At 43.9% G+C, this 19,459-nt stretch overlaps 2 protein-coding genes across 2 annotated transcripts; one reads left to right on the top strand and one right to left on the bottom strand.

The window, feature by feature from the left end:
- Positions 1 to 14: 14 nt before the first annotated feature.
- tbccd1 (TBCC domain containing 1) lies at positions 15 to 10,556 on the bottom strand. The gene is made up of 11 exons (XM_080785262.1): positions 10,134 to 10,556; positions 9,397 to 9,461; positions 9,015 to 9,281; positions 7,934 to 8,089; positions 7,498 to 7,614; positions 7,086 to 7,335; positions 6,714 to 6,900; positions 5,431 to 5,958; positions 4,600 to 4,810; positions 2,538 to 2,813; positions 15 to 309 (listed from the first exon to the last, which is right to left on the bottom strand). The coding sequence occupies exons 2-11, from the start codon at positions 9,457 to 9,459 to the stop codon at positions 37 to 39; spliced, it is 2,328 nt and encodes a 775-aa protein (XP_080641388.1). The 5' UTR covers positions 9,460 to 9,461; positions 10,134 to 10,556; the 3' UTR covers positions 15 to 36.
- Positions 10,557 to 10,682: 126 nt separating this feature from the next.
- dnajb11 (DnaJ heat shock protein family (Hsp40) member B11) lies at positions 10,683 to 19,169 on the top strand. Its single transcript, XM_080785340.1, has 10 exons — positions 10,683 to 10,833; positions 11,394 to 11,550; positions 12,075 to 12,172; positions 15,406 to 15,541; positions 15,634 to 15,776; positions 16,073 to 16,155; positions 16,257 to 16,314; positions 16,426 to 16,537; positions 17,243 to 17,402; positions 17,596 to 19,169. Exons 1-10 carry the CDS (start codon positions 10,760 to 10,762, stop codon positions 17,658 to 17,660), a joined length of 1,086 nt encoding a protein of 361 aa, XP_080641466.1. The 5' UTR covers positions 10,683 to 10,759; the 3' UTR covers positions 17,661 to 19,169.
- Positions 19,170 to 19,459: the final 290 nt, after the last annotated feature.

Here is a 19,459-nt window from a genome sequence, read left to right as displayed (position 1 = left end):
TAAATGTGGAACTTATTTTGGTGAACGTTGGTCGGGTCACTCTGTGCAGCGTCTGAAGGACTGGACGGATGGCGCGGCAGCGCCCCATTCGCTGGGCTTGCGGTACTCTCCCTTCTCCAGGAAGTACTGGCGGCCGCGGTAGTTGCAGTGCTCGTAGAAGACCCACAGGCCGTCGAACACTTTGCAGGAGTTGACCTCGCTCCAGCGGAGCTTCTCCAGGAGCGAGGGGCAGTCCTCTGTGGCCTCGTACACCTGGCCTGCAAAGTCTACCTTCTCATACAGCTGCATTTTGTACTGGGTCCCACTGGTCTGGGAGGAGGGACGCAAAGAAAAGGAAGTATGTGTAAAATGTCGGTTATGTTCCGGGGAAGGGCCAAGGACTGTCTAAAAGAGGACGGGACGCGAAGACCGTAAGGGGCGCCGCCATGTTGCTCACATGGTGCTCCATGGAAGGAAAGAAACATGCGCAGTGGGCTATATGCAGCCAACACTTCCTCGTTCAGCTTCCTTGGTCTCAACTGCGCATGTTCCTTTCCTTCCATGTGAGCAACATGGCGGCGCCCTTACGGTCTTCGTGTCCCGTCCTCTTTTAGACAGTCCTTGGGAAGGGCATAAAGTGGTGGAGCACAGGGGAGGGAGGAACGGTTAGTGCAGCGGGTTGGGAAAGAAAGGGGAGGGGATGTGGGGGGTATGAGACAAAGGGGGGGAATATGGAGATGATATTCATATCACAACATGGTCATCTGTTTGTTTCTGGTCTTTGACATTTGAGCCAACGGTATACATAGTATTCCGTCATGTTTGTGCATTGCACCATTATAAATGTACATATGTATGCTGCACTGAATTAGATTGATTTTGTTTTGCATGAAAGCGGGTTGACTGATGATTATGCCCTGTGGTACTGGGTCAGCTGATAAGCAATATTGATCTGTTATTATGTGCAGGTCGTAGAAATAGATGGTATGGTATTGAGCTTCATTTACAAAGCGCTGAACCAGTAGTGTCGACAGTCGACACCAACTGCATGGCCGCATTGGCATGGCCAAACTCAGCCCTTTTATTCATTTACTCTGTCCAGTAGACAGTGGTTCCGGATGCCAGAGCTATGGAACATAACACAATTAGTTATTACATAACTTATATTAGAACCTCCCAGGGGCCTGTTTCACGAAACCTGGATTAACTAATCCAGGATTTAAATCAAAAGCAGGTTTGTTAAATCCTGGTCCGTACAGCCTGGTTTGTTCCGTTCTACTAAAGCCAAGCGAGGCTTAAAATGGGTGGATTTATCGAGCCAGGATCATAAAGCCTGGTTGCCTGGTGGAGCACAGATTTACTGATCCTTCTTCATGGGGTATTATGGCAGTTGGCATCCTTAAAAGTGGCATTACTACCCCCTTCTGTATATCTCAATATCTTTAGCCTACTAATCTATTCCACAGATTTACTGATACAAGGACATAAGCTGCTAAAAGAAATACTGCTGCTGTAATAAAAGAGAAAATACTCTCAATAGTGGATAGACTGAGTGATCAACTACCCCAAAAATATAGTCTACATTTAACCACTGCTCTTAACTCAATGTCCACAGCATTAGTTTCCATGGTAACTAGTGTGGCATTGCTTTCATGAAACCGAATCAAGCCTCAACATATCCAGGTTAACTGGCTAAATTAATCTGGCATCCTTCATGAAACCGGTTAATCGCTGATCCAGCATATATTAAGACAGGATATCTGTTAAATCACATTTTAATCTCTAATCAAGTTTCGTGAAACAGGCCCGTGGTAGAATGCAGTGCCAATAACATCACGGTTGTACAATAGAAGTGCAGAAAGGGGGTCTTAAAACACGTCTTTGAGGTGTTGACCACTTGAATCCAATATATACTGTTGAAAGGTCTTCTTTTCCCCCTCATCGCTTAGCCCTCTACAAGCTTCCGAGTTGACTATATGCCAGTGTTGTTAGCCTGTAGATATGCTACTTTCACCAAAGTATTTGCCCCAGAATAGGGATGCTAGGGTTCCTGTGGTTAGTTAAAACACCTGCTTTAAGATGTAGGGATGTACCGATGAGACATTTTGGCCGATATCGATATCCGATATAAGTAATTGCTGTTGTGGCCAATATAATATAACCGATGTCGATATGATCTCATTCTGTATTAAGAAATGTATATTTTTTTCCATTCTGAAAAAAGGCTTATAAACTAAATTAAAAAAAGCAACTTTATTCCAAAACTAGGGGTGCACCATTATTGGCCCAAATCCAAACAAACAGCTTGAATGTAGTATTTATATTTAAAATGTTCCAACTTGTTGATATAATTAGCAGCCTTCATCATAACAAAAGGCTTTTTCAGTCTTTTATTTATTTTTCAACATTATTATAAAATAAAATATCTGCTAAAACCGATATATTATTTACGATACCGATGTGTTTGCCGATTAATCTCCCATCACTAGTTAAAACAGTTGATACATTTCAGCAGAAACCTGTCTAGATGCTGTCAGACGAGGCAGTGGCTGACTTACAAAGTGGATCATCTTGCAGGAGCTGAGGCGGTCATTCAGGCCCATCCAGCGCAGGAATTCTGGGTACTCCCCCCGGGTCAAGACATACTGGTACCCCATGTAGTTGAGCCTCTCGTACACCACCCAGACTCCACTCTCCACCCGGATGGAGTTACAGCGGCTCAGATAGGCGTGGAAGTCAGAGCAGTCGCTGTCACACTCATAGCGACGGCCCTGGAAGTTCTTATCCTCGTAAAATACAATCTGGAGGAAATAGATGCTACCATTTACGGATATTCAGATAACAGGCTGTTCCTTTCTAAAGATAATATATTTGAGATGTTGCTTCTTTAGTCGATTGATTCAAAATATTCTTGCTGTTCTCAGTTAATATACAAAACTAGTCTAGGTACGTAACTGTAATTTTAAATGTCATTTTTTGTGTCATCTAGATGAATGAGATCCATTCCATCTTCTTACTCACCCTGCCCATCTTTGACATTGTATGCAGTCTGGCCCCTGATGTTGAGTGGTTACGGTCCCCCTGAAAGTCTGGATGCGTGAGTAGCTGTTTACCAGCCCCTTTTATATCCACGCTCTTCCACTTTTATAAACAAACAGTGGTGGCGGTTGGGGAACAATCGCTTTGTCATGAAAATGAGATCCAAAAATTGAGTCAGTGATTCTTTTGCTATCGACTTTTTCCAGAAACACGAGGTGGGATTATGGCATAATGGCAGAGGACTGTGAGCGTACAGCCGTACACTGTGCCTGTTTGGCTGGATGCAATGCCCCACAACTCACCTCACTTCACGCCTGCACCATTACATACAGCACCAGCAACCTGACCCCACTTGGCTAGCACCCACCAACTCATGCCAAAAATCCATCTGCAGTGTATAATGAATGCCTTGTTGTGCAAAAGGTTTTTGTCAAATGTAAGTCCTTTATAGTATTTTGAGTGTTAACCGATTTTCTTTTACCCGACAGATTCTTCATTAATTTGTGCGGTCTTGTTTTGAGAAAAGCATTCGGAGCAGGAAATCACATAGGCAAATAATTACACAAGAAAATGTACATCTTTATTCATTTATAACGTTTCTTACATTTACATTGTGAATCGTGCTCTTTTCATACTGTGTTCAGGCCATAGTGCAAATAAGAATTCGGTTACAGCATTAAGGCATAGTAAGTTACAGTACAATATTCCACACTGGCCACAAAGGTGAAAATACAGAACGGGTGAAACTACAGAACAGCATTTTGGACAGTTTGGCAACATAGTTCTTTATGAAATATATCATTCAGCAGTCCATATGATGCAATATGTACCTCCTTTTGCCCATATAACATTAAGAAGCTGCCATGGGCACATTCTGTTCAACACAGCTCTATATCATTTGAAAGGTGTGCACTGGGAGAATGAAACTTGCCATTATCATTTATTTTATTAATCCATTCTATGCACTTTCTGGAAAAGCAGTAAAACCGATAAATATATATATTCTTTAATATTACATTCCTTATAGACACACTGAATGAAACTTGTCTTATACACCCAATCCCCCGCTTTATTTTATGTAGACAAAAATATACTAAGCTAACCTGAGCCAGCTCTGTCTGTTATACTCTATTTAGATACCGGTACTCTCTATTTTAGAAGTATTTCATACTATGTCGTCATTGTGCCCAATTTAGAAAGGAGGAAAAGGCATCGGTCACTTAAGACTGCTCCACTCCATGCTTCCAACTCGATACCCATCTTATCTACAGATTGGAGAATTCAAGGGGCATGCTGTGTATCTGCAGCTCTCCTATATGCTCACGTCTAGCTTTGACATGTCTTTGCGTACATTTTCTCTAGTAAAACTAGCTCAACCAACTCATGCTATGCTCCCTCTGCAGACATGGCAGCACACTACATCCAACACATCAGGTCTGCTGGTAACATGGGTTGAGCTATCATGCACAATGATCACAAAGATTTGAGAAATAAACATACTCAAGCATGTACCTAGAAGTTAAGAGTTCCAAAACCTAGCAAGCAGCCAGATATCTCTCTCATATTCAAGGACACCGCTCAAATGACGATGGCCCGTCTGGTCCCCACATGTTTGGTGCCATTAGACGTGGACTCCACCGAGCTGTGTTTACCTCCAGAGGGTTCACTTGGGGGCCTCGGACATGAAAGCATACAGGGTTTGAGGCCATCAAGTTCCTGTATGTGCCCCGTTTCCAGCAGCCACGCGTGGAACCTTTGCTCAACCAAGTCCCTTAACTGTCCCTGCTGCTCCCTGGAGACAAGACAGAACAGATTTGGATAAAGTCAGGGAATTCCCACAGATACTGTACTACTTAAAGCCAGTGACTTCACCTGAGCTTCCTACAGTATACTGTATGCATTTTTCATATATTGCTTTTTGAGTCTAATCACCCCCCCAAAAAAAAGGGACAAAAATGTAACGCCTAATTTATGCTATCGCGACATAGTGTAGGCACGCTGCAAAACAAACTTAAATAAATATAGAATATAAATGATATGCAATATTCAGATGCATGTTGTTTATACAGATGCTAGTTTCATTGTTTACCTGGTATCCAAGTTTCTTCAAGACACTATTTTGTTCTCTCTGCCCTTTATTTATGTGACTATTTATCTTGTTTGTTGACAATCATGAAAATGCCTCAATCATTTCATTTTGGGGTCATTTAGTATTGTCATATCAATTTATACTCAATAACATTTAAATTTGCTTTCATGTTATGAAAAGATAACTGCAAAAGTCTTCCTCAAATGAGGAAGACTCATTTGCTTAAAGAAGATAATAAAGTGAACTCCTGAAAGTAATTCTGGTGAAATTTTTTGCTTCTCTTTCTCCTGTATTTGTGATGCATGAGTGGGCAGTAAACGTACTTGCTGAGACGAGCCTCCGCCACGGTCCTCTGCCACTTCTCCACCCTCTCGTGTTTCTCCTCCAGCGCCGCCTGGTACGGCGCAGGAAGCTCCCCCGGCATTTCACACGTGTCGCCCTCCATCTTGAAAGGCACCACCATGGTTCGGAACTCCGTCGGGGACAGCAGACGGAAGTAGCCCGGGTCTGGGCTGGTGGCGGCGGTGGAAGAGTGGATGAGGCCCTCGGCGCCCAGCACTAAGGGCTGGTCCCAGACGTTGGGCACCACGGCCAGTCCCACAGCGGCCATGTGGTCCTCCAGGGAGGGGTAGTACGTGGGGAAAGGCCCCAGGGTGATGTCTGTGTTCCCGGGTAAGAGCAGGGGGCGGGTGGGGGTCAAGGTGTGGACGCTGCAGTGCGAGGAGGAGCTGACGACTACGCGGGCGGCCACGCACACCACGTGCACGTTCTCGCAGCCGTGGATGTGAACGCTGGTCTCCACAGGACCCAGGACCACCGTGCTGTTGTGGCACTTGTCCACGCTGACTGATCTGAAGGTACATACACACAAAAGATAATTTCTCTCATTTAAAATTAGCTTGTAGATCAGCTATTTTCAAATAGCCAATGTAGGCTACTGACTGTCTGTATATGATTAAAGTGGTTAAATAGATCTTTATGATATTTAATACATTTTGCTGAGGACCCCCTGGAACCCCCTCAAGGACTGCTGGGGGTCCCCGGACCCCACTTTTAGAACCAATATCAGAGGGTGTAGAATACAAAATAATGTTTAGTTCCCACATATTTCGCTTTTTGAAGGTCACTAGCCCCTCCTATGTCCAGCTTTGAGGTTTTGTGCAAACACAAACATTGTGTTAACACAAACATTGAATGGCATTGACAATGAATGGCCAGCTTTAAGTTTGTGTAGGAAGAAAACCCAGACTGGATCCGTGGATCCGGATCAAGATCTTCAAATAGTAAAATTAACAGGAAATTAACATGTTTCTAAAAAATAAATAAATATAAGTACTGGGTTTGGTGATGCTTTGTCTAGATTGTCTGAATCAACTTTGTTTGTGTTCATTTCACGAAACTAAAATGTGACTTTGAGAGCTGTTTAAGCGTACAAGTCAGCATATTATTTTGAATTATCAATTTCTAATCAATGGAGCAATTATTTTTTGATTTATTGTCCACCATTGGAGTTACATCATGGCAAGGTATTGGTAACTATACAACTCAAAAAGTGCTCTTGCAGTTTTTATGAGAGCTAGTCTGTTTGGAGGTAGGCCAGCCGTACCTGACAGGTGAGAGGAGATAGATGAAGGCACTGGAGCATCGGTGGATCTTGATGTTGGCACCGACCAGCTTTTCAGAGTCTTTAGCCAGTGTCTGTTTTAAGACCTGCGACATGAGCACCATCTTGCTGCCAGGTGGAGCCAAGTGGGTGTTCCTGGCTATCTTGGCTCTCTTCATGGCCCCCTCCACTGGAAAACACACACACACACACACACACACACACACAAACAAAGTGTAACGTTGACAGACATGTAGACATGTACCGCAGGTGTGAGCTAGCACACACCTGCGTTAATAGTGTTCTATATTTGATGTGCCAATAGTTGTGATGATGGAGGTTTCATCTATTCCTTATTCAAGCAGATTTGCATACCTTGCTGAGCCCAGGCCATTTTCTTGCCGGAACGCAGGCAGTTTGTCATGCCAAATGGGTTAAATACCAGGTTGTTTCGGAGGCAGGTGAGGAGCTGTTGCAGGGGAAAGGAGCGGGTGAGTTTGGAGAAGCCAGCCTGGCCCTGCAGGGGGTCTTTGAGCAGCAGTTTGTGTAGAGGGTAGACACTTCTACCATGACCCATTGAGCCCTCCAGCAGCAAACTCAAGCCCTGCATGGCTTCCAATGATACCTGGACAGTCACAGGAGACACGACCACAAAACACAATCAGCCTAAATCTATCTTAATAAACATTATTTTACAATCAGCCTCAATCTATCGTAATAAACATTCTTATAGATTTTGTTAAAATAAACCACCATGTGGTTGTCTAATGCTTGGAGGTCCACAGACCTTACTATCTCGTATGGCCTTTCCAGAGTCCGACAGCTGGCCTGGCTCCACGAGTAGCTCCAGCAGCTCACACAAGTGGCTCTGCACAAATGACAGGTGGGCCTGGTCATCCCAGTTCTGCAGAGCCAAGGAAGGAGAGAGAGAGAGAGAGAGCACAATGAGAGGAAAAAGGGGAGGCAGTCCTACACAATGCACTTGCAGATGTTTCCCACTGAAATACAGGTAAAGGATCGGAAATATGAAGCAAGCATTTATGAACAAATGTTTTTTATGTGTGAAACTTTCTGCCTCAACTCTACCATAGTCATATAATGGGACATTCTTCCACAACACCACGCACCACCTATAAATAAATAAAGTGGCATGGTGCTATCCTTAAAAACAAAACGTTACCAGCACTGTTTTTTTTAAGTGCCGTTGTGCATCCAAAGCACACCTTGTTCTGTGAGCTGGTCTTGGCCTCTCGGTCGGAGCAGGCAGAGGAGGTGCGGGGGCTGGGCCACTCTTCACCGAGCAGAGAGGTCCGCAGGGACACACGGCTCAGCTGCTGGATGTAGAGGAACAGGATGAACTGCAGTGTGTCCACAGACAACTGGAAGAGAATGGAGGGGAGGGGCGGAGAATGAGGATAGTGATACAGGCGGGTGGATATCAATATCTGGTTCGCTTTCCCCCCTTGGGCAAAGAATAGCTAACAAAACAATGAGCACAGCATGCCCCCACAAAAGATAGACGACACACAAAAGCAAGTGACATGGTGAGATAATTTGACACCGTGGACCATCATGTCTTGCTAAACGTCCTCTCGAATACTGGTTTTCGCCACAATGTGCTAGGCTGGTTTAAAAGCTACTTATTTGGCCGCACACAGTGTTAAATTCGGTGACACACTGTCTGACTCTATCACCCTAGAGAAAGGAGTCCCTCAAGGTTCCATTCTAGGACCTTTGCTTTTTCTGCTGTATGTGAACCATATTTGTAGTCAATCCAAGCATAGTTCCTGTTCTCCCTTTGAGCTTCTTCGGTATTTATGAGCATTGTATGTCTGTCCTGTTTTTTGTTGTGTATTTTTTGTTACTGGCAGAGGTGTGTCACTTATTTTGCCTCTTGTCTTGGCCAGTTCACACTTGTAAAAGAGACTTCAGTCTCAATGTGGTTTTTACTGGTTAAATAAATTAAAATAAAATGTTACAGCTTGACAGAATGCAAGTTAGTTGCAACACCAACTATTGACAGCCCGTATACATCCAAACATAAAAGTCTATCTGATTGTATTAAACGAGGCACGGAAAGCTTGCATTATTCTTTATGTGCAAAGTGTTTCGCAATGATGGGCGGTGTGCGTTTCGCTCGCCATTTTGGACTGGTTTCTTCCAGACAGCAGATATTAAAGAAACATCACACCTGTGTGCTGTGCAGTGAGGGGCGCTCAAAAATCACACCCGTGTGAAGTGAGGGGCGCTCTAGTGCCCCTCAAAAATCTAGTTGCGGCCAGTCCTCCCCTGTTCGTCTCTCACCTTGCTCCTTTGGCGATCCAGTTCTCTGGAGGTGGAGCACTGGAACAGACACTCCGCCCACTCCAACTTCTCCTCAGGCGGGTGGCCCACAAGAATGTCGAAGGTCTCAAAGTAGAGCCATGCAAGGTCATCTGTGAGCTGCAGCTTTCCACAGGCGATGTGCTTCCACATGGCCCAGCCCAAAGTAGGGAAGCAGCCATCCCGTGTACGCACATAGCTCGCCATCTTACGAAGGTAGTAGATGCCGAGTTTGGAAGGGGGAGCCACCTACAATGACATCATGCATTATTATTTTTTAGACTTAGGACTTAGAGCATCGGTGTATGCCTGGGACAGTGGGACACTCTTACATAGGGGACCATAACAAGTATAATATATTCACCGGCAATGCCCCCAGCAGGAAGGGCTCTGTGCGTGGCCATATGCTCACTTTGTCTGGCTCCATGTCTGATAAGGAATGAGACAAAATTATAGCTATACGGAACGTTTTCATAACAGAATAATAATATGTATTACCATGACACAGAACAAAGAATCTCTCAAACTACCAAATGTCAACTTTATCTACCCATTCAAAAGTGTTGCTGCTGATCGCAATACCCAGTGACTTAATCAGCTGAGAGGCTGAGCCTGGGAGATAACAACTGTATGGCGCGCAACTAAAAAGACTCACGTCACGTCCAAACAAAAATCATATCCAATCCAGTGCATAAATACAAATATAAACCCTGTTTGACTTAGTTTCATACAGACTTTGTTGATATAGTAGAGCTGTTGCTGGGACAATAGTTTTCCCCATTTCCCTTTGTCTATTGGCTTAATCCTGATATGGTGTAATAACACCACACTGAGAAAGCGTCAATGTTCCCATGACAACTGGCAGCATCAATAGTATGAGTTGCTCGCAAAAATAAACTTGACTTAAACGACTTGGCATCAGCTTAGTTTAGCAAGCAGGCGTGATTAAATCTCACAATATATTGGTGCAGTGCTCTCTCCAGCACGTAAAACGTAACTTGGTGGATGGATGGGGCTACTATGGTTTTCAGGCTCTCAGACATTAGCTAACAATGCTAACGACGCAGGGAGGGAAGGATCCGGCGCCTCCTGTGGTCTTACTTTGAGCTTCTGTACTCGTCGTCCAAGCAAAAATGATGTTCTGTCTCGATGTTCCAGGGAGAGGATTGGATCTTTAAAGTCCGTCATAAGTGAAAGTAAAGATGTCGAGCTCCAGCTATGATGGCTGTTTTGTTTGTTGTGAATTCAAAGCAGACAGGCAAACACACACACATGAGGTTCTTCCTATTTGGCGCCCTGTTGTTCAGCCCATCTGTTGCGCGCATGGCAGCAAACGGCGGCGCGCCCGGGGTGAACTTTTATGGATCCAGTTTTTACATCACACATCAGTCATTTAAAAAAGGAGCTCTGATTGCGATAATAACCACAACGAACATATTTTTTCCTCTTTTTTTTCTAATCGACTGAAAAATCTTAGATTCGTGACATTTTAGAATAGGTCCTCCTACGTTTCAAAATCGTGCGGCTGTGTTGTGTCGAGTTGCTTTAAAAAAGTGGGTGGGGTTTGAATTCAAAGAGGCGGCTCTTCCGCTAGGAAGGGGGCGGGACATTCCCTGACAGAAGGAAGGAGGCTTGTGTGACTGACAGGTCAGGCAGCACACTGGGAGCAAAGGCAGTCTTTAGAAGCCGGCTGTTCTGTTGGCCTCTTTAAACAAAATACCGGATCTATGGCCACCCGAGGCATGAATTTGTACAATGTTTGCTGTCTGCTGCTCTATGTCATCACGGCGGTGCTCGCGGGGTGAGTTGTTCTCTTATATATTTTAATAAAGCGGGATAGAATAGAGAAAACACGCTTCAGCCGGCTGGTAGTGGACTGGTACACATGTTCCATTGTGATTGGTCGGCTGAGCAGCAGCAGCGGCATGTGTGAGAGACAGCCTGGACAGGAATCTGATGCTAGCTGGCTAATATGGAAGTGCTGATCTGGCTTTGATTGCTGCACTACAGTCACTGTACATTACATTCATTATTAGTGGGGGGTTTCTCGCAATGTAATCCTTACGTTATGGCCATGTTTTCAATGACCAATAAGAAGTATTATTGATCAGTGACCTACATATTCCTACCCACTATCCCAGCGGTATGATACCTATGCCTGGCCACTTCTCTTGTGTGTCAGATTGCTTGTGTAGTGTTTGTTAACGTTGGCACGTTCTTAGCCGGCCCCTGGCCCATAGCTCAAACGCTTTTGCATTAGGCATTAGAGCTATGGAATCAGAGCTAGTCCTTAATTAACGTATAAGTGACTTTAGCTCTGTGTTTTCTGTCGTCGTCACCCCCTTTTGTGTGTCCTGTTAGACGAGATTTCTACAAGATCTTGGGAGTGACCAAGTCGGCAACAGTCAGGGACATCAAAAAGGCTTACAGAAAGCTGGCACTACAGCTGCACCCCGACAGAAATCAAGACGACCCACAAGCAGCAGACAAATTTGCAGACTTGGGGTCAGCCTATGAGGTTGGTATTTATGTATTCACCTTATGTTCATATGTTTTAAATACTGACGTTTCTGATGCAGCCAGGAGGAGGCGGGACATATTTGCGATAACTGTTATTTTACAGGAGAATTAGTCAAATGTACTACATATGACGAAATGTGTTGTTTATAACGCGCTAGAATTTTTCTGTATGTCTTATGTCTATGTGGATAATTAGAAACGCTCGAGGCAAATACAAAAGTCTGTAGTGTACGTACGCGATCCGTTTGGTCGTTGGAAACGCCTGTGTCATTTTGATTGGTCCAATAGACAGTGTGGCTCACTCTGATTGGCTGTTACGTCGGCCCGCTGGCATTCATGAAATCTCGACGTGGAGTGCTGGGAGTGGGCTCAGATTAATTCAACTTTGCAGGTGCATCAGTGTGTTCAGCTCTCATGATGTTATTTTAAGTGACAGCCCTATGATTTGGTATGTGGGTGTCGTAAGATTAAACATGATGTTTTTTGTGTGTGTGTGACTGACTGATTAGTTTTTCTTTGTAGGTCCTCTCAGATGAGGAGAAAAGGAAACAGTATGACGCTTATGGGGAGGATGGTCTCAAAGAGGGTCACCACGGTTCGCACAATGATATCTTCTCAAGGTAGGTCCTAATGAACAGGAGGAGTTTCCAAAGAGAAATGGATTCATTGTCGTGTACTATCCAAACAGGTTCTCTACTAGTGGTAACATTTTCAAAATGTCACTGTCCAAAAATGTTAACTTGTTGACAATGCATACAAAGTCAAAATGTATGCTGTTCACTCTCATTGATCAATGCGGCTCACGCCCAAAAGTGGGCGTATGCCGTATATTAAAAACTGGAGTGTTCACATAAGCCTGAGTAGACTATGAAATTACCCCCCAAAAAAATGAAAGTGAAATATCCCTTTAAAGCCATTTAAACAGTGCTTTGGCATGAGTGCATTATCTGCAGTTTGTAAATACATCAAAGATGCGAATATAATCCATTTCTAATGGATGCCTTGGCCTGGAAGAGAGGTCATCAGCACCGGGAGAGGGAGCCACACCCGGCCAACAGGGAAGTGCGAAAAACCTGCCGGCCAGGTGCATCAAACCAGTGCTGACCACCCCCCCCACCCGCGGACCCGCCCACTGTCCTTTCTCCCCTGCCAGAACTAGCAGGAAGCTCTCTCTGCCTTGTGTGTTCTTGGGGGATATCAGGCACTTAGAGGTCTCTAGGACTATGGTTTGCCTCCTGCTTAGTGTCCTCCTACGTCTCACCAGATTGTTCGTCTGTGCGGTGTGCATGTGTCCATCCTTGTCCACACTTGGCCTTACGCTGGTGTATTTGAGTCAAGGGAGCCTTCTCTGTGTCACTGTCATAGTTGTTGTTGTTGAATCTGTCTCTCTTCCTCCCCTCCTCTCGGGAGACTCTGGGGTATTGCTCATTTGTACGGTCTGTAGCTTGCTTGGTGCCCTCTTGCGAGTGCTGCAACAGAGGTTGCTAATCCCCGTTGCCCTGTCAGACTTTCCTGGAGGTCAGCTGTCTCTCCAGCGTCACCGACCTTCCTCTGTTGCCATCCAGACTGAAATCAGCTGTGACATTTATCGAATCTCCGAATCTCTGGGATCCACTGATGACGATCACTTCATAAATGCTGCGCCGACGTGACCGTACGCCAAAACCTGTTGTAAACTCTAAGTACTGGAACCTGTTGTAAACTCTAAGTACTGGACCCTCGTCTGGTTCTGACAGACAGATAGTGTGTGCAGGCTGGGTGGTGTGTGATGATCCGGTTGAAGTATTCCTTCGGTACGGCGCCTGCAAAGGCGGGCCCCGGAGAACAATAACGCGACACGAGACAGTATCACGCTAAAGGTTCACAAAGTTTATTACACAACAGGGAACATATATAGTGCTGGATCATAATAACGTGCCTACTGCAGCAACTTAGCAAGGCTGACCTTGCTGCCGCCGAGATGTCTCTCGTATGTCTCTCGTATAAAGTATGCTACAGTTCAGGCAGTACACTGTATCTCAAGTTCAAGTACACAGACAACTCATGATTATAACACAACATACGCTTGAATTTGAATTTACACTATTGATAAATGAGGGCCTATATTTGCAACAACATTTCACTGTAGAGGGAAGTGAAAAAAGGTTGTTAAGCCACATGTGTTGTACATGGTGAGAAATAGGAGGCTACAACTGTTTTTTTGTTTTTTGAAATAAGTTGTTTTTAAAGTAAGAAAGAATCACACTTGTGTGAATTGAGCGGGTAATATGTATTTAAATTGGCCATTTGATGTCTTACGTCGTCTTTTACTGCCCTAAACAAAAGGGTCAATACAAAAACTGCTAAGAGGATAAAACCAGAAAAAGCCCTAAAACTTGTCCTCAATTTTCAGTTCATCAAAACATTTAAAGACATGCACATGTAGTAATAGCAGTATTAATCAATACACACAGTTAGAAAAAAGGGAATACAGACTTTTACTTTTTTACAGGGGCCAGTTTCGAATTTCAGAGCGAATATTTTTAACTAACATATTGGCTTCTGGGGGGTCCCTGGAACTACATATTTTGAGATGGGGGTCCGTGGCCCAATAGAGATAAGTCTGGGGGTCCTTGACATGAAAAAGGTTGAGCACCACTGACATAGAAACATGGGTTTTTCAGAAAAATATTAGGATTTAGAAGCCCTTTTATTTTTTATCGACCGCAGTCCAAAATGGACTAAGGAAGTATTTTGAAGGTACACGAGTATCTTAGTGGTGTAGCAAATCTTTTAGACCAGGCCCATTGCAAGTTGCTGTATTCTGTAGGCAACCCTAAGCCATTCCAACCTATCAAAAGGAGCAGTGGTGAGGTGGATTATGGGAGTAGGGCCAAGTGGTATAGACTTGGCTCGCAAACGATTTACGTCACAAGGGCCTTAAACAAATATTAATGACCATAGACTTGGCTGGGAAACGATGTACGTCTTGTGCTCTAAACAAACATTATAAGTCCCATAGACTTGGCTGCAGTGCCATATGATGTAATCTTCTTATTGGAGGGGCTAGCTGGAGCCCCTCAAAAAGTGACTTATTGCTGTCACTTTCTTTACCTGCACTGGAGTAGTTGCACTACTTGACTACTAGTTGACACAGCTTATCATGATTCCTTGAAGTTTGTTATCAATTGTACAGCTGTGACTCGCCATCACGCCACGCATAGGCTCTTTCATTGGTGATCCCTGTGTGTTTTGTGTTTTTTTGTGTTTTGTGAAGGTTTTGTGTTTTTTTTTAGATTTTGTTTTTGCGGCTTACGCCTTTTATTGATTTTTTTTGAAGGGACAGACAGTAGGCTGACAGGAAACGGGAGAGAGATGGTGGGGGGGAGACATGCAGTAAAGGCCGTGTCGGGCTTGGGAGTCGAACCCGCGGCAAACTGTGACTGGATTACCAGTCGGGTGCCCAGACGGTTACGCCACCGCCTGGGCAGGTTTTGTGTTTTTATCATGTAATATTGGGTCATTTCGTTCTCAAGGCTTCTGCATGCTTCCTGTCCCAAATGCGGAAATTGGGAAGAGTCAGAGAGATTTTGTACTATATATTCTGAATCTGCACCCTCGCCATGGAATACACAGCTGTGACTTAATTCATTTGCTAAATGTGCTTTAATCTAAATTGAAGCAGATTTTTTCAAAAACATTAGTTTTATGCTGCTACCTGTCTTGGCTGTGTGTCTCTCTCGGAAATTAAAAAAATATATACTGTATGAACAACTTCCAGAATGCTTGTGTTACTTATGTCTTATGTGACTGTAGTAGAAAAACTCAGTACTGTCGTGGCTACTAAAACATACAACACTTCTCCCCTTCCTAGTTTCTTTGGCGACTTTGGGTTCATGTTTGGTGGTAAAAATGGGCAGCAACAGGACAGAAACATCCCAAGAGGAAACGACATAATACTCGACCTGGAAGTCACTCTTGAAGAGGTTTACTCTGGGAACTTTGTCGAGGTTAGTATCAGCCAACAGTTCTTGTTCTTTCAATACACACAATCATCAGTTTCTTTGTCCAAGCAAAACGCCTTTCTCCATTTGCCACACAGGTAGTACGGAACAAGCCTATAGCCAAAGAAGCCCCTGGCAAGAGAAAATGTAACTGCAGACAGGAGATGAGGACGACACAGCTTGGTCCCGGCCGTTTCCAAATGACTCAGGAGATGGTCTGTGATGAATGTCCCAATATAAAGTGAGTCGTTGGGAACGCGTGCCCCTCCAGCTATGCATACCCCTTGTCAGAGTACTTTAACTCACTCACTGGTTTTCACCGTCCAAATGCGGTCCAAATGAACTATGCAATTCCAAAGATTATACAACCACTCGTCTCTGGAGTGGTGGGGGTGTATACGTACACCGTTTCTGTGCATTTGTAGATTGATAAAAAAAATATGTCAGGCATTTAAACAGACAACATTTAAGCAAATGTTGTAATGAAAGATCTGACGAGAATGTGCTGATGACTGGTATGTCTCGTACCTATTTCAGACTGGTGAATGAAGAGAGAACCCTGGAAGTAGAAATTGAACAGGGAGTGCGAGATGAGATGGAGTACCCTTTCATTGGAGAAGGTAAGGTGTCATCCACCTCAAGGCTGGCAATGAACCAAAAAATCTTTTAGCCTTCTCTCTCCTTGTCGTTTCCCCTGATCAGTGTTCTCTCCTCATCACAGGGGAACCTCACATCGATGGAGAACCGGGAGATCTGCGCTTCCGCATCAAAGTGTTGAAGTATGAACCATGTCTTTCATCCACAATATCTGTGCACTAGTACTGTACTGGAAAGCCTAAAGGAACAGCTCATTAGCAAAGAATACACTGATAACGTTCATATTATTTCAGGCATCCCGTGTTTGAGCGGCGCGGGGATGACTTGTACACCAATGTCACAATCTCTCTGGTGGAGGCACTGGTTGGCTTCGAGATGGACATCACACACCTAGACGGACACAAGGTAAGTGTTGAGGATAAAACACCTTTTTATTTGAGTCTGCCAACATGGTAGTTACACCATGTCCTGTATGATGTATGTACCTACTGGTGAATGTGGAATTAGAACCCTGTATAAGCCAGGGCTCCACCGGAAGCGTTGCGTCTCCGTCGCGTCCTGACAACGTCAACGTCACGCTAGAGGTGCTCCACCGCAGGCTTTTGAAAACTGCGCGTCAGCAACATTATGGATAATGTATTGTAGGTACGTGCGTGCGTCAAAAAAAGAACCGGGGCAATTTTTGCGTCACCGAACGCAGCGCAACGCAACGCGGGCAGTGGAGCCACCCTTCATTGATTAAAAAGGGAACATTCCCTGACGGTGACGGAGACGCGACGCTGACGCGCCCGGTGGAGCCCCGGCGTAAGAGAGCAATTCTTCAGACGAGATGGGTACGCAAACGGATACACATGTAATTTTATTTGAGTGGTATAGAAGCTGTTTTATCTTTGCTATGTTACAGTACTAGGCACCTCTAATTGTATTCACAATGATTATTATACAGGGTAAACCCTAATTTGTTCCATTGTGTGAATGGCTGATAATTTATTATTATATTATTTATGGGGGCATTTACACCATGAATCTGTCAACGAGCCTGTTGTAATTCCAATGCATTCTAATTGTTATCACTATTGAGTCAAGGGGATTATGTCATCAATACTCCAGGTCCATGTAGTTAGGGATAAGATCACCAAGACCGGTGCTCGCCTATGGAAGAAGGGCGAAGGCCTGCCCAACTTCGACAACATCAACATCCGCGGCTCTCTCATTATCACCTTTGATGTGGATTTCCCCCAGACGCAATTGGATGATCAGCAGAAAGACGGTATGTGTGGTTGGGGGGGGACCTGGGCATTGAATTTATCAGTGCAGAGGGAAGAATGCATTGTTTTTGTTAGGTATTATGGTAACAGTCTTTCCATTGAGATATTGGATCAAATATGTTACAATACAGTCAAGACTGATCAGAAAGCTGTAAAAAGTGTAACTATTTGTATGCGTGTGCCTTTTGCTTGAAGGTATTCGAGGGCTCCTGAAGCAGGCGTCGATACAGAAGATTTATAATGGACTACAGGGATACTGACCCACCAACAGACACAGCCTGGACTGAGTTGTCTGATTTAAGACGCATACACAACACTTGACACACAATCGCTATCGTCTATCAACAGGAGTGTGCATAAGGCGTGGAGGAGCCCAGGGTGTATTTATTGTTTTCAGATTGTTCTCAGGATGGCTTGAATTGATTTAGTTTTTATGTTTTAATGTTCACATGTTTGATGACGGTGGCAGCTGTGGCACATTTGCTGTTGTTTTGACATGTGGAATTAGAGCGGGTGCCTGTTGTCCTTTTTGTTTTGTCCCCATGTGTTTTTTTTGCCATCAAGCTACAGTATATGTATGTGTTTATATACCGTACATATATATAATGTTTTGGGTTTTTTGTACTAAGTTGAAGTCACTTCTGTTGTTCAGAGTGGAGGCTTTCGATCAGTACTGTCCATTTCTGTATCAACCAACTATACCATATTAGAGCAAAACTCTGGCTATGCTGTTGCAATCTGTTACAGCAGATCTTGTAAGACCAGCTACATTCAGGCTGCAAATATTGAACATAATCTATTACTGACTTCAGCAGGACTGGGAGACTCTTTTTAAATGTATTTCTTTATTTTATTTTTATGAGCGTGTTTTATGAATGTATGACAAACGGTTTGAGTAGCCTGGGGCCATGCCTGTGTGACTTCTGGTCTAGAGTGACGGCTGCCGGTCAAAAAACAGGCGGTGGATCATATTGGTTCACCTCCTCCTCTCCTCCCCCGGTAGAGTGGGCTTCCTATGCCACATTTTCCAATGTGTTTCCCCAGGCTTTTCTTTTTGAGCCCGAATGCGAACGAAATTAAAAGCCTGGCTACCAAGGCTACCAGTTGAGTGATTAAAAACGGATCTTCACCGTGGCATCCTTGGTTGAAATTATGTTCAGTAACATTACAAACATTTTGTAAATAGAAAAGAACAAATTTAGATATTTTTGTGTGTGCGTTTTGTTTTTTCCTAATTTAAATGTGTGTACACAAACTGTTCAGACATGTAACACGTATGAGTGTAGCATTCTCTTCATGGCTAATCTGGCGAGTTAAACTCTTCATCTGGACATTGGAGAGTGCTTACAGTGGAATGGCCTTCGCCTTTGCCACCCTGAGCTCTTATCTAATTTCACACAACTCTTTACTTTCTGCTCTGTTGACAACTGGGTCCTAACCCCTTCTTTCTCTTCGCCATTTTAAACTGATCAAAATGAATTACAACTCATTAAAAGGGACTATAGGCCATGATATATAATCAGCCATTTTGGCAGTTCTTCCTGGCCAGGGTAAATTTGGTTCCCCAGGTACATTGGTTTTTCTTCAATGGTTGATATTTTTGTTTTCCAACTTTTTATCTTATCTATCAAATTAGACTGCAAGGCTGCCTCCAAAAATCCTCATACTATCAACTGTGAATCAACTGGCCATTTTCATGGTGTGATCCAGGAGAAAATTGTACTTTACAAACATCTGAAAGTTTCAAATAAAAGATTTATATAAATACACTTAAGTGGACTGTGGAGGTCATGTCAAGATCATACCAGCAGATGGCATCAGAGCTTTAGTTGAAATAGTTCATTGCGTCAGAGGCTGGCAGGACACCAATCAGACCCATTTAGGATGTCGACATGGCGTGCAGTGTGAAAAGGACACGTGATGGGACACTTGAGGTTAGACTACCTTTTGTTAACTATCTGCAACATAATTTGACAGTATCTCGTATTCTTCTCTCTTTTGGAGCTGTAGATTCCAAGTAGCTAACCTTTCTAAAGTGTTAAATAGCTCTGTTTCCATA

The sequence above is a fragment of the Protomyctophum bolini genome (assembly GCF_963924005.1).
Source record: "Protomyctophum bolini genome assembly, chromosome: 16".
NCBI classification, from domain to species: domain Eukaryota; kingdom Metazoa; phylum Chordata; class Actinopteri; order Myctophiformes; family Myctophidae; genus Protomyctophum; species Protomyctophum bolini.
Note: the sequence above shows the minus strand (reverse complement) of the source record. Positions and strands in the feature narration are given on the sequence as shown.